This window comes from Gossypium raimondii, chromosome 3 (assembly GCF_025698545.1).
Source record: "Gossypium raimondii isolate GPD5lz chromosome 3, ASM2569854v1, whole genome shotgun sequence".
NCBI classification, from domain to species: domain Eukaryota; kingdom Viridiplantae; phylum Streptophyta; class Magnoliopsida; order Malvales; family Malvaceae; genus Gossypium; species Gossypium raimondii.
In genome coordinates this window covers 57,886,155-57,899,950 of record NC_068567.1, presented here as the reverse complement: position 1 = coordinate 57,899,950, position 13,796 = coordinate 57,886,155, and the positions used below count along the sequence as shown (strand labels likewise).

Genomic DNA, 13,796 nt, shown 5'->3' with positions numbered 1-13,796 from the left:
GAGATAGCAATAACTGCTGCGGCTTGGGATGGAAGCAAGTGGTGGCGACGACCGAGAGGGGAGGGATGAGATCTCTCTTCTTGCTGAAGAACTAGTACAGTTATCAGTCAAAGGCTCGAAGGTGGTACCCAGTTCCAAACCTACACTGATATGTACGGTTTGGACAGAAAAGATTTATAACCCAGATAGCTTTAAGGCTCATATGAAAGGTATATGGAAGACAAGGAAAAAGTTTGAGATACAGGTGGCGGGACAAAATTTATTTCTAATAATATTTGAGTTGGAAGAAGATCTGGAATCGATTTTGGAGGGGAGGCCTTGGCTTTTTCGGAAAAGTTTAATTCTGTTTGACAGACTTAGTCAAGCGATGGAGAGGGATCCGATCAAGCTTACTTCATCCCCATTTTGGATAAAAATTGAATCGTGTTCTCCAGAATTCGATAAAAAAGATTTATTGCATGCTATTGGTGGAACGTTTGGTGGGGTTCTCAGATCTGAAGTTAGTGAAGAAATTTGTCGACTCAAAATTAATTTAGACGCCCAGAAACCACTTAAAAGAGGTATTTTTGTCTCTACTGGTTATGTTAGTAAAGTTTGGATCCCTTTTAAGTATGAAAATCTGCCATTGTTCTGTTTTGGATGTGGAAGAATGAGGCATGGGTTGAGCAACTGCACTCAGATACCACCTGAAAAAAAAAAGTAAAGTTAGTGATAATCCCTCTTACTCGGTAGCATTAAAAGCAGAATCAAAATTAATTGGAAAAAAAAGTATGAAATTCAATAGCTTGATGAAGCAAACGGGGCTGCAAAGTTCATACATTGGAGGGGAAAAGAAGACACCCAATAGTATAAAACATGCTGAGGACGGATACATTGAGATGGGGGCTTCACAGGAAAATTTAAGTCTAAAAGAAGAGGGGGAGATAATGAGAAGCGTACAAACTGGCAAAACAACAACAAAAGCTGAAAGTTATGTGAGGAAGATGAAGTCCTTAGATCCAGATTTGACAAGCTTTTTTCAAGAAAATAACAGAGATGGAATTAAGAGGCTAAAACGAAATACTCAAGTGGATTATGACACTGGTCCTTCAGTGATGATGACAAATAATGTTGAGCAAAGCGAAGTACAAGACTTAATGAGATCGGCGGCTGCCAATAGGCAAGCCGACCGGACGCAATGAAAATTGTAAGTTAGAATGTTCGTGGATTGGGGAGTCCATGAGCTGGTAGAAGGCTGCGTTTTTTCCTAAAGCAGCATAATCCCCAAGTGGTCTTCTTGATGGAGACTAAAGTTGATAAACAGAAGATGGAAAAGGTTAGACGGAGTTACGATTATATACATGGAATTGATGTCGGGTCTGAAGGCTTAAAATGAGGTTTATGTTTAGCTTGGAAAGGAGATTTGATAATTAGTCTACGGAGTTTTTCTAAAACCATATTGACGTTTTGGTTAAAGAGGAGCAGGTTAAAGAAGAGTGGAGATTTACAGGGTTTTATGGTTCTCCATATGTTTAGAATAAGAACGTTTCATGGGATTTATTGATAACTTTGGGGCTTGATAAGAATTATCCATGGCTGGTTAGTGGTGATTTTAATGAGATCTTATACTCTTATGAGAAGTGTGGGGGCATCCAAAGAGACGAGAGCAGGATGCATGCATTCCGAGAAGCCCTTGAACAATGTCATTTAGAAGATCTGGGATATTCAGGAGTATGGTTTACATGGGAAAGGGGAAATTTACCTAAGACAAATATTAGAGAAAGACTTGATAGGGGGTGATAAACGATAAATGGAGGCTCCTCTTTCCGGCAGGTGGGGTTAACCATCTCTCTTACACAATGTTTGATCATTGTCCACTTCTAATTAGTACGGACGGTGATAGAAATCATAAGGGTAATTCAAAGTTTAAATTTGAGGCGTGGTGGCTTATGGAAGAAATGTGTGAAAGAGCTATTAGAGATTCTTGGGAATCAGGAACAGGTGCTTTTGACGAAAAAATTGGAAAACTGCAGGCTGATTTATTATTTTGGGCGAGAATAATCAAGAAAGGAAGAGAAGGATTAAAGAAGAAGTTAATAAAGTAGCTTGATAAGTTACTGGCAGAGGACAGGAATGATAACACGTTGAGAAATCATTGACACCAAGATTCACCTGAATATGGAAATTGATAAAGATGAAATTTACTGGGAACAGAGGGCAAGGGCGAACTGGCTTCAAGCAAGGGATAAGAACTCAGCCTTTTTTCATAGATTTGCTACATATCGTAGACGTATAAATACAATTTCCAGGTTGGAGAAAGCTGAAGGAAGAGAAGCTATTGAGGAGAGTGAGATTAATGAAGTAGCGTCCTCATATTTTCAATAGCTCTTTACGACAAAAAGAGTGGGGGAATGTTCACATCTGTTATCAGGAATAAAGGAAAATATTTCCACTGATACTAATGGAGAGCTATTGGCAGCGTTTACAGCAGACGAATTATATGCAGTATTAAAGGGAATGGGACCTACAAAAGCCCAAGGACATGACGATTTTCCAACTATTTTCTTTCAAAAATTTTGGCATATTGTGGGTAAGGAAACAACAAAGTTCTGTTTGGATATCTTAAATAACGGTGCCAGTTTTGGTTCTTTTAATCATACAGATATTGTATTGATTCCAAAAATCCCAAATCCCACAAGTATTGTTAATTTCAGGCCCATTAGCTTATGTTCGGTAATTTACAAAATGGTCGCAAAAACAATTGCTAATCAACTTTAAGGAGTTATTGGAAGATGTATTGATGAATCCCAAAGTGTATTTGTTCCGGGAAGGCTAATAACTGACAATGTGCTACTAGTTTATGAAATCTTGCACACTTTTCGGTGGAAGCGTACAGGAAAAAAAGGATATATGGCAGTAAAAATTGATATGAGCAAAGCATATGATAGGGTTGAGTGGGGATTTTTGAAGGACGTAATGTTACGAATGGGTTTCGCAGCAGAGTGGGTTAGGCTGATTATGAATTGTGTTTCCACGACATCTTATGCAGTTAATATCAATGGAGGAAGTGGCAGAATCTTTTCAACAACTAGAGGATTACGCCAAAGGGATCCTTTGAGCCCTTTTCTTTTTTTGATATGTAGTGAAGGATTATCATCCTTAATGAGGTTGGCTTCAAAGGTGAGAATGCTAAAAGGTGCAAAAGCGAGCAGAAGTGGACCAGAAATTACACATTTACTTTTTGCAGATGACTGTATTTTGTTCGGGGAAGCTTCAGATAGGTGTGCTAGTATTCTAAAGAATATTTTGAAGGAATATAGTGAGTGTTCTGGGCAATGTGTTAACTTCAATAAGTCTTCAATTTTTTTTAGTATGAATACATCTGAAGAGAAGAAAGAAGAAGCATCGACAAAGCTGGGGGTGCGGATTTCTACAAACTTAGAACGTTACTTGGGGCTTCCGACTATGGTTGGTCGAAGGAAGAAGGAATCCTTCCAATAGTTAAAAGAGAAGATTTTTACTAGGATTGAGGAGTGGAATACTAGATGGTTATCACAAGGTGGTAAAGAAATTTTTATTAAATTAGTGTTACAGGCCATCCCTACCTATGCTATGTCGTGTTTCTTATTACCAAAAACTCTCTGTGGAGATTTTGAAAACATATTTGCTAAGTTCTTGTGGCAGAAAGCGCATAAAAGAAGAGGTATTCATTGGTGTCAATGGAAGTATTTATATCGTCCTAAAGATGAGGGTAGAATGGGATTCAGGAATATGGCTCAGTTTAATATTTCCCTTCTTGCTAAACAGGGGTGGCGTATCTTGAACAACCCAAATTCTTTAGTAACAAAAGTATTAAAAGCGAAGTATTTTCCAAAAGTTGATTTTTTAAATTCAAGTTTGGGAAATAATGCTTTGTATACATGAAAGAGTATTTGGGCTACTAAGGGTGTCTTAGCTGAGGGATTATGCTGGAGGGTGGGTAAAGGCACAAATATTTCAATCAGCCGTGATAACTGGATTTCAGTTTTACCGCATGTTATACTACCAGTTATGAATTCGAATTTGAATGATAGCAAGGTTGCGGAATTAATTGATTCAAACAGTAGAACATGGAAAAAAGAGTTGATAGAGCATACCTTCCCGGAGGATGTAGCAGAGATGATTCTCAGTATCCCGCTGGCTGAAAAACCACACAAAGACTTTAAAGTTTGGAGTGCCGAAGCATCGGGGGAGTTCACAGTACGCAGCTCCTATAAACTATTACAAAATATTGCATATGTTCCTAGAGCTTATGCTTTACAAATTGACTACAAGGACTTCTATAGGAAACTATGGCTTCTTGATATATCCTCAAAAATCAAAATTACAGTTTGGAAGATCTCGTGGAACTTCCTAGCTACTCGCGCTAATATGTTACTTAGACGGCTAATGAGTACTTCAGTGTGTCCTCGGTGTGGTTTTGGGTCTGAATCCATGGAACATCTTTTTCGAGAGTGCCCTGTTACAATATCAGTGTGGAGAGAGTTATCATTCCTTAGATATGAGCAGGATAACCAGATGGGGTTTCAATAGTGGTTAACCTGGGTCTTTTCTCAGTGTTCAGCATCCCACCATCAGATTTTCTGTGTTGCAGTATGGGCCATTTGGGGTGATAGGAACAACAGATTACATAACAAAGGAAGTAAATCTGCAAAAGAAATGGGGAGTTTTGTTAATAGTTACATTCTTGAGTTAGACTCAGTTGCTAAAACTAGTCGACAATCTTCACAACTGTAGAAAAATGGATAAGACCAACGGACAGTTTTGTCAAAATCAATTTTGATGCAGCTTATGTAAGAGGACAAAATAAAGCGGCTATTGGAGTTGTAGCCAAAGACGAAGAGGGTTCAATTCTCTTATCTTGTTCGGAGGTTCTTCAATGGGTTCCATCAGCTTTTAGAGCGGAAGCAATTGCATGCAGGAAAGCCCTCCAGATCGGCGTTCACATGCAGTGGGACAGAGTTATTATTGAAGGAGATTCGTTATCAATAATAAAGAAGTGTAAAACAAAAAATCCAGATAAATCACTAGTTAGTGCGTTTATTCATGATATCCATCAGCTTTTGCTATACTTTAAAAATTGTAAGTTCGAATATACCCCAAGATCTACAAATAACCTTCCGCATATTCTAGCATCTGAAGCGATTAAGAGTAATAGAGGAGATTACCTGGTCGGAAGAGTCCCTGGAGTCGCAGAGATTCAAGCAGAAATCAACAGGGTGAGAGAACCAGATTGAAGCAGGATAATGGAGAAATGGAGAGATGGTTTCAAAGTAAAGCAGATTTCAGAGTTACTATACTAAGCTTTTGATTTTCAAAACGTCTTGAAAGGTGATTTGAAATTGAAGGGACAAGACGCGTTATGACTGTTGAGGCTGATTGGGCAGAGGGAACGGCTAATTAATGTGCTGCTGAGTTGTTTCCTTTTTCATTTCCTAGGTGATTAGGTTTCCTTTTATTAATGTTTTGTTTTTCATTTTGTTGGGCTTAGTCGATTCATTGGGTTTCGTTTTTTCATGTTTTGAACTCTTATGTAAATTCCTAAGTTTTATTTAGCCCAATCGAGATTTATTTCAAAAAAAAGAATAAAATTTTAAAAATCTTAAAAGAGATTAATTTCTTCTTGCATTCTTTTAAAATAAAATATGAGTATTTCACTATTCAAATCTAATGTGATATATATGGTCACGTTTAGAAGTATTTATGAGATGGATTATATTTTAAAAATATTTTAAAATTTTTATTTAAATCGTTCGGATAGAGTTTAGATTAACACATATTATTAATTTTATAATTTAAAATTAACAAAATTTTAAAAATATAGGGCTTATATGTTAATTTGTTTTGAAGTTAAATTTTAATAAAATTATTTTATTATTAAAATTTAAAAACATGATGGTTTCAAAGAAATATTATTGTAAAAAAAGAGAGAAAAACATGGGTTTGTTGATGTTATTTTTATAATGTTGTGTAATACTTTATATGATGTTTTATTATTTTTTTCGAGCTACATTCATATTGTGTAATAGTATTTAGTAATTAAGACTAAAATCATTATAAATGCCTTCAAAAGCGACATTGCAAAGCGGTGATAGTGATGTTGACAACTGAAGTGGCAAGATTCAAGTTTACAACATAGATATAGACCACTATGATTGATTTTGTTTAGATAAGGATTCCTAGTACATTTATTTTTCAATATTTGTAGTTTTCAATGAAGAAATGACAAATTAAAATGTGAGCTTAAGATCAAATAAAGGGAATTATAATGTTTCCAATACATGGTACATAAGCCTTAAACTACATATCTTAGGAAGCTTATACAAACCCTTGATAAAAGAAACATACCATATAAAAAAACAATTATATATTTAGGTAAAACACCTTTTCTATTCGGTAAAAAGTTAACAAATTCTAAAAAATGCTATATTTGAACTATGACCTTATGATCAAAGATATGAGGGGGAGTAAAGTGTACTTCTAAAGTAAGAACAAGAAATCAATCAAATATCTCGTATCAACATGTAAGATAAACTTTTATGATCTAATTAAGTTCTATGTATAGAATTGATTCAGAAAGAATTTGATGAGCTAGGGATTGGAAAAGAGTTGCTTTGATAAAATGGGTGAAAACATGAGCATACAAATATACAACACCACACCACATAACCTACATCCTACTTCAAAGGTAGAGATTTGGAATCAAAATGAAAATATGAAATATAAATTAGATGAGGCACCAATGAAATTAAATTAAATTAATTAGTCGTATTATATATGGTATAGATTACCATTGTAATTTATTTTTGGTCTGAACTTAATTTATAAATAAAATTATTACTGGAATTTGTGTGTGGATTATAGAATTAATTTAAATAAAAAATTATCTAAAATTAATAATAAAATATAATTATTATATTATATGATAAATTAAGTTGAACCCAATTCAATGAGAGGTAAAAGAAGCAAATTTATTTTTCAAACGTTTAATCTGAGTAGGCTCATAAATAAATACTTCTAATGATTTTATTAGCGGATTAGTCGTCAATGGATGGGAGCCGAACTCGGTAATACACAAGCTATATCAAAGAAGAATTCAGTTGTTCATCAGCACAACAAAGATGGACACATCAGCACTGTCTCTCACCACAGATCAAAAGCTATTCAGACACATAACCCACGTGTCCATTTGTGATCTCGAGATACGGGGGGAGCTTCATTCTTGTCTCGAAGGTCAATGAAAACCCCGCGAATATCTCGTCGCTGACGTGTCACTCAGTTTGTGAGCCAATCTTTCCGCTTATTTACCATCCATGCCATCCCCCGACTAAAAAGGCAGACCGCAATATATTTACATGTCCACCTCGACAACGAGTATCACCTTCTCAAAGCTCATATTTTGCCACGTGGCACTCAATCCGCTAACCTCGGACAAACCCGAATAAATATACCGCTTACTTAACTGCAAATTTCTGTAAAAAAAAAAAAAAAATAACTTCCAGTAACCGACCAAGGCTTAGTGCTCTCTCTTCACTGTCTCACGCTTTTCTTCTCGGTGCGTGCGTGCGTGTGTGTCTGTCTCTGTGTTTTCCCTTGTTTTTTTTTTTGTTCAAAATATTTGCTTTTTTTTTCTTAAATCAATCTTGATGTCTGTTTGCTTCCGTTAATGGATTCTGCGTTCCTCGACATTGGTTGATCCAATCAATACAGGTTCAGAGGCTGGAATTCGGTTTTTCCTGCTGAAAATACGTAAAGAGTAAGCTCAATGTGATTCTCTTTCTATGATTTTAAGCATTTAAATGATTCAATTCCGTTGTTCATTGCACATATTTTTGATAGAATATTAATGGGTTTTTTTGCTAATATTAATGGTGAAGGGCTAGTTTTTTGCCGAGATTGTGAAATCAAATAAAGCCGAATTCCAAACATGAGGTTCCGGTTAGGTGGAGTTGTTAAAAGTTGAACAAATAGTATTTTGGGGTAAAAAGATAATAAGGTTTGAGGAGGGTAGTATGGAACCTCTATGCGATTTTTGTCGAGGGGTAAGAGCAGTAGTTTACTGTAAATCGGATTCAGCTCGGCTTTGTTTGAGATGCGATGGGTGTGTTCACTCTGCAAATCTGTTGTCATGTAGACATGCTCGTTCACTTTTGTGTGAGAAATGTAATTCTCAGTCTTCCATAGTCCGATGCTTGGATGAGAGATTGTCTCTTTGTCAAGATTGTGATTGGAATGGCAATGGTTGTTTGAGTTTGGGACATAGGCGCGAGCCCTTGAATTGTTATACCGGTTGTCCTTCGATGGCCGAGTTTAGACGAATCTGGTCTTCAGTTCTTGATGCTTCTTCTCGTGGCGGTTTTGATACTGGTTTGTCACAGCCCGGTAATGATGATTGTTTTGCTAACTGTTCGGATCAAAGAGAACAAGGGGCCTCATTTGGATCGGCTGGTACCAAGTTGAGTGAATTAGATTCTAGTTCTAAGCTAAAGCCATGTATGGAGTCATCTTGTTTGATATCAACAAATGCAAATTGCATGCCTTACTGTGGAGATCAAGAATCACTTTTCTCAGAGGATATGCCAAAGGTAATATGCTCTTTGCCGCTGGATTTGTTTGAATTGGTTAATGCTGCAGTAATTTGAAAGCTATGATATTTGAGCTGGAGCTGTTATTTCTCAAACAGTGCATGGTTCTTTTTCTTTTTGCCACCTATGTTGCAGGGTTATTCTGAACTCAAAGATTTCAAGGTTCCTGATGGCGATGATCTTTGTGAGGGTCTTATCATGAATGATTTTCAACTAACCTTTGAGACTGCAGATGAGATATTGGGCTGTTCACAAGCTCAAACTAGATGCCAGTTTGGGAATGTTGGGACAGACAGCATTTTGATGGAGAAAACCTTATCAGTAACTGAATCAGATGGTCCTATTGAGACTACATTAGAGGTTTTCTCTAAACTCAATTGCTAAATATATCTTATAAAAGCATCTATTGTTTTACTTTCTATTGCTCTCTCCACTTTTGTAATCTATTCTGTAGTATTGTGAATAGTACATGTGCATCACAGTTGTTCATAGAAGAGTTATGAGCTGATTCTTTGAGCTGTAATCCTACCTTTTGCAGTACATCATTTACTGTGGTGTTAGAGGGGATAATGGTCCAGTGTCCATGTGCTACATAGTGTTTCTATTAAAAAATCTGTTCATGATATCAAGTTCATTCCATGATACTTGGGCTCGAGCATGAGTGTTAGGTACAAGCATGTATAGGACATGGGAATGTTCAATTTTTCTATGTTCTTCTTTCATGTATTTGGAGGGTCCTTGGAGAATCATATCCCCATACCCATGTTCAGAACTGCGACAGGCATGAATGTCAGACGCATATTCTTAAAAGAAAAATGAAGAGTCAGAGCAACAAAGAGTGCATTTAAAATATTATTGCTTTTATGATACCTTGGTAAGGTCTAGAACATGAAGCCTTGTCCTATAATAAGAACCAACGGACCCTGTCCCCAGTCACCTCCATTTGCAGCATTTGTTTGTAATAATCGGCTCATTGCACTGCTTTACTTTTACGTGCAAATAATACGTTTTAATACTATCTTCTGCTCTACAAAACAAGAAACGATCATACATAATAAGAAAGGGAATATGCATTTTGATACATAGCTTGCGAAGCTTGAGACATAGAATTTGCTCCTTGATCCCTTGTATATTAACTTGTCAGGCGTACTCATTGACTTTCATAAGAAACAAGACTGGTATTATAGTTGGTTGTCCTGTAGATAAGACATTTTACCTTGTTGTGTGCTTAAGATTTATCAGGCATACATACTTTGTTGATATCGTGGAGTAATAAAAAACCAGTAGCTACATAATTATGTTCTCGGTTTTATCTACTTTTCTTTTTTGAAGTGGATAATAGTTTGCTTGTCCAGTTTGTGGTTGACAAGCCACTATTGTGTATCTTATCAGGCATCATCATCAGTAAAAAAGGACTGCGTGCCTTTTCCATCCTCACAAGTTGGTGGATTAGCTAGCATGATGGCTTCCATGATTGGCACTTCCAATTGCATGCTTATCAATCCTGGTTGTAACATCAATCTAGGATATCCTGTTGGTCAAATTCCTTCAACCATGGCTCATTCATTATCCACCATTGCAGTGGAAAATAGCCCTGCTGATTATCAAGACTGCGGATTAGCACCTGTTTTTCTAACTGGTGAATCCCCATGGGAATCAAATTTGGAAGTTAGTTGTCCACAAGCAAGGGACAAAGCAAAGATAAGATACAATGAAAAAAAGAAAACGCGGATGTATGATTCTCATCTTTCCTACCTTGAAAGAGATGTTTACATTCTGTCTTTATATTAATAGATTACAAGGTAGTTCATTTTCAGGCTAAACCATTTTGAGGGCTTTTAGCAATGAAGTTTTCTCATTTACCTTGATCTTAGTTTCTACCATCTTCTGAAAATCATGCCGCATTTGGTTTTAATAACTGATACTCTATAGGTCAACTTCTTTTGGGGTATCATTCATGCTATTGTCTGTTATCTATAGGGTACCCTTTTTAACAAATGAAATCATCAGTTATAATTTGTAAATAATGATTAATGTTTACTTTTCCTGGAAAAAAATAGTGGAAATAGTGAAAGTTAATCTACACCATTGAAGCCATTATGGTGGCTATAAAACCATAAACATCTCTTTGTAAGGATTATTGCTTTAGTTCCCCATTTTAGATGGAGGAGGCAGTTTGCATTTTTTAAGCATTCAGACACGGTTTTAAATAGTTGTTTGTTCACATATGGTCAGGGTGATCATATGATAACGTATACTTAAATTAAAATCCTAACTGGCTTTTTTATTTTTATTATTTACAGATTCGGTAAGCAAATAAGATATGCTTCCCGTAAAGCTAGAGCTGACACTAGGAAACGTGTGAAGGGTCGATTTGTGAAAGCAGGCGAAGCATATGATTATGATCCTCTTGTGCCACGAAATTTCTAAGCCACATTATGTAATAATGTCCCTGATCATGAAGGTAAACTGTTTAACAAGATATGAAGTAGTCCACCTGAAAATTCTTGTAAATAATCTAGCTAGTAAGGACATGATAAGTATGAAGATTTTTAGATGCTGTATAATGCAGTTTCATCACATCGTTTAGAATAAGATATGGCATGTATACCCAACTCAGTGAAGTCATGATATTAATACTTGTATCAGCTATATTAAATGGTACTTTGAGATTGAGCTTTACTTTTTGCAGTTTCATCTTATAATTTAGATTTAGATATGGCATGCATACCCAAACCTATTTTCTAGCAAAGAACTAAAAGGTGTTTAATGGATCAAAATTGCTGACTAAAGAGTTTATGTGAACACTAGATTGAAGAAATTAAAAAACAAGTAGTGCTAAAAAGAGTGAGTGAAGAACATAGAAATAACAGCTCAAAAGTGTAGTCATCTCTGAGTAGCCTGCATTTCTATTGAGATGATTTGGTTTATTTTATAAGGAAAAGTAAACAGAACATTCAGATTAGTTAGCTTTATAGGAATCTGGTTTCCTGCTAGAGCAAATCCGTAAAAGGTTTTGCTGTTTGCAGAAGTTTCCGATGCTATCTTGGACTGATCTGCACACAGAGTGGTCAATCACAGCATTGGCAGCATATTGCATGAACTTTCAGAGTTCAAATCTTAATCCTTAATTCCATTGCTTAGGTCTAAAAAGCTGACACAAAATCATAATTTCTCTTGATAAATCCTGGTTTGTAAATGTTGATAACAATAGCTGTTAGAAAAGGCATAAACTTATGCAATTTTAATAATTTTCCCATCTTAGAATATTTTTAATGCATCATTTCCTCTGCAAACACTCAACTTAGGCTTTTTCGATTGTACCTTTTATTGCAGGTTTAGTTGCTCTTTCTTGATTACAGAAAGGGGCAGTAAACCATAGATTCCAACTTAAATGCTGCTCTAGGTTCTTCCTCTCTTGCTCCCTCTCCTCTGTATGTGCAGGTTTTATTGTTTGCATTTAGTTTGAAGATTATTTGGTTTCAATGCATAAGCCTGTTTCATGTGTACATTGGTAGATCTATTGTGCTGGCCACCTCAACTCATAAGAGTTTATGGACACTCGAGCTAACTGATCTATTCCCCGAAGATCTACGGACAGCCTCAATTATGCTTGTGTTATAGTTCCTTGTGATTGGTAATTGGGCTCTTGACAATAAACTATTCCTGTAAAACCACTGATTACTTTACATGCCATACTAATGAAATTGACTTGATGCTTTTCTGTGCTTCATTTATCCATTGAAAAAAAAAGGAAATTATATTGTCGTCACCACTGAGTGTGTTATGCTATTGTATTATATGCAGGAAACCATAGAGGATACACACTCCAAGACGTCGACCTTGCTGTGAAGATCCTCGGAAGTAACAAGCTTTGGACTTAGATCCTTGTCTGGTTTTTCTCGCCATCTCCACCTTCGTTGCAGAAGGCAAGCCCTTGTTGCAACTCAATTTTGTTTTTTCTTATTGTATGGTGCACCAGCTCTTTTCCATGTAATAAGCACTGATCCATTGTCATCAAATTGTAATAAGGAGTAGCACTTTGTCAGAATAATAAATCACTATTTCTTATTTCTATTTGTTCCATATCTTAGAGTACTTTATATATTTTTGTTATGTATGATTCTTTTAGCTGCAAATGAGATTAACTATCAAGAATGAAAGATGGAGATTGCTTGAAGTAGCTGAGTTCAGTTTCCTTCAAGCACAAGGAAGGGACAGAAGGGAAGAGGGTAATATACCTTAGAAACATACTTACTTGCGTGAATCCATGCATGCATGCACACACATGTACATACATACATACATACATACATACATACATACATACGTACGTACATACGTACGTACGAAGGAAGCAACCAATGATCCAATGCTGACATAAAACATTGTGAAGTTTTGACCTGAAAAAGGAATAGCATTTGTTGGTTTCAGGGTACAATGGAAAACTGTAACTTTTGACTTCCTTTCCCTTCATTTCTTTTTTATGGCTTAACCATACTGAAACTATACCAGAGGATTCTCTGTAAGTGATAGAGATTGATCAATGGGAGCTACAGGTTTTGGCTGGCTTGAATTGTTTGAACTTCATAACATGAAAATTGGTGATTATAAACTCCATTGCTGGATATAGACACTAGAAAAATTAACAGAAGTTTTAATAGAAAAATTAACATAAGTTTTAATCTTCTTTATCCCGAGTCTTGTTCCTTTGAGAACTTTGTGATCATCAATCATTAAGATTCTCATAATATGATAAGATAGGATGGCCCTTTAGCACAATAAAGATGAAAGCACAAACAAAGCATGGGCAGGGCTCATCATGATTTGAACATACTCAGAAACTTTGAGTTATTCCCATGGGCCCACCAACCAGACATCATCTGATGAAATCATGCAGCAGATGGGACAATTAACTTTTCCCCTTTGCTGACGAGGCCCCTCACTCCCATAGGCCATACCCCCCTTCTGTGATGTAAAGCAATTTTTGTATCTAATTGTTACTGGGGACCCTATAGACACTGAGTGCTTAGTTTCAGATTGTTGCTTCCTCTCAGGATCATGATTTGGAGTTGGACCACACTTGGGAAAATTGAATGGTTCTATAATATTTAGCTTGTTATTGGAAGACAAATAACACATCAGCCGGGCTTAGCTTTTACCGAGGCATCAACCTATTATTTTTGATGCAGA

General features: G+C 36.1%; 2 protein-coding genes across 5 annotated transcripts; both read left to right on the top strand.

Annotated features, from left to right (window-relative positions):
• The first annotated feature begins 28 nt into the window (after positions 1-28).
• LOC105795998 (uncharacterized) lies at positions 29-703 on the top strand. The gene has a single exon (XM_012625648.1). It carries the CDS (start codon positions 29-31, stop codon positions 701-703), a length of 675 nt encoding a protein of 224 aa, XP_012481102.1.
• Positions 704-7,500: 6,797 nt separating this feature from the next.
• On the top strand, positions 7,501-12,678 carry LOC105794947 (zinc finger protein CONSTANS-LIKE 12). 4 transcript variants are annotated; one of them, XR_008194587.1, is made up of 9 exons: positions 7,507-7,573; positions 7,729-7,774; positions 7,896-8,603; positions 8,739-8,963; positions 9,996-10,336; positions 10,907-11,067; positions 11,940-12,037; positions 12,122-12,240; positions 12,411-12,678. XR_008194587.1 is itself a non-coding variant. In XM_052628589.1 (6 exons), exons 2-5 carry the CDS (start codon positions 8,031-8,033, stop codon positions 11,031-11,033), a joined length of 1,266 nt encoding a protein of 421 aa, XP_052484549.1. In that variant the 5' UTR covers positions 7,524-7,774; positions 7,896-8,030; the 3' UTR covers positions 11,034-11,067; positions 12,411-12,678. The 4 variants fall into 4 exon arrangements, 1 of the variants encoding a protein (XP_052484549.1); XR_008194586.1 differs by having other exon boundaries at positions 7,501-7,774; XR_008194588.1 differs by having other exon boundaries at positions 7,524-7,774; positions 11,940-12,009.
• Positions 12,679-13,796: the final 1,118 nt, after the last annotated feature.

Excerpts from the sequence above, each read along its gene's own strand:
- LOC105795998 (XM_012625648.1), top strand. The coding sequence starts at position 29 with ATGGAAGCAAGTGGTGGCGACGACCGAGAGGGGAGGGATGAGATCTCT.
- LOC105794947 (XM_052628589.1), top strand. The coding sequence starts at position 8,031 with ATGGAACCTCTATGCGATTTTTGTCGAGGGGTAAGAGCAGTAGTTTAC. Across the intron at positions 8,964-9,995 it reads CTATTGAGACTACATTAGAG|GCATCATCATCAGTAAAAAA; the intron begins GTTTTCTCTAAA and ends GTATCTTATCAG. Across the intron at positions 10,337-10,906 it reads GAAAAAAAGAAAACGCGGAT|ATTCGGTAAGCAAATAAGAT; the intron begins GTATGATTCTCA and ends TATTATTTACAG.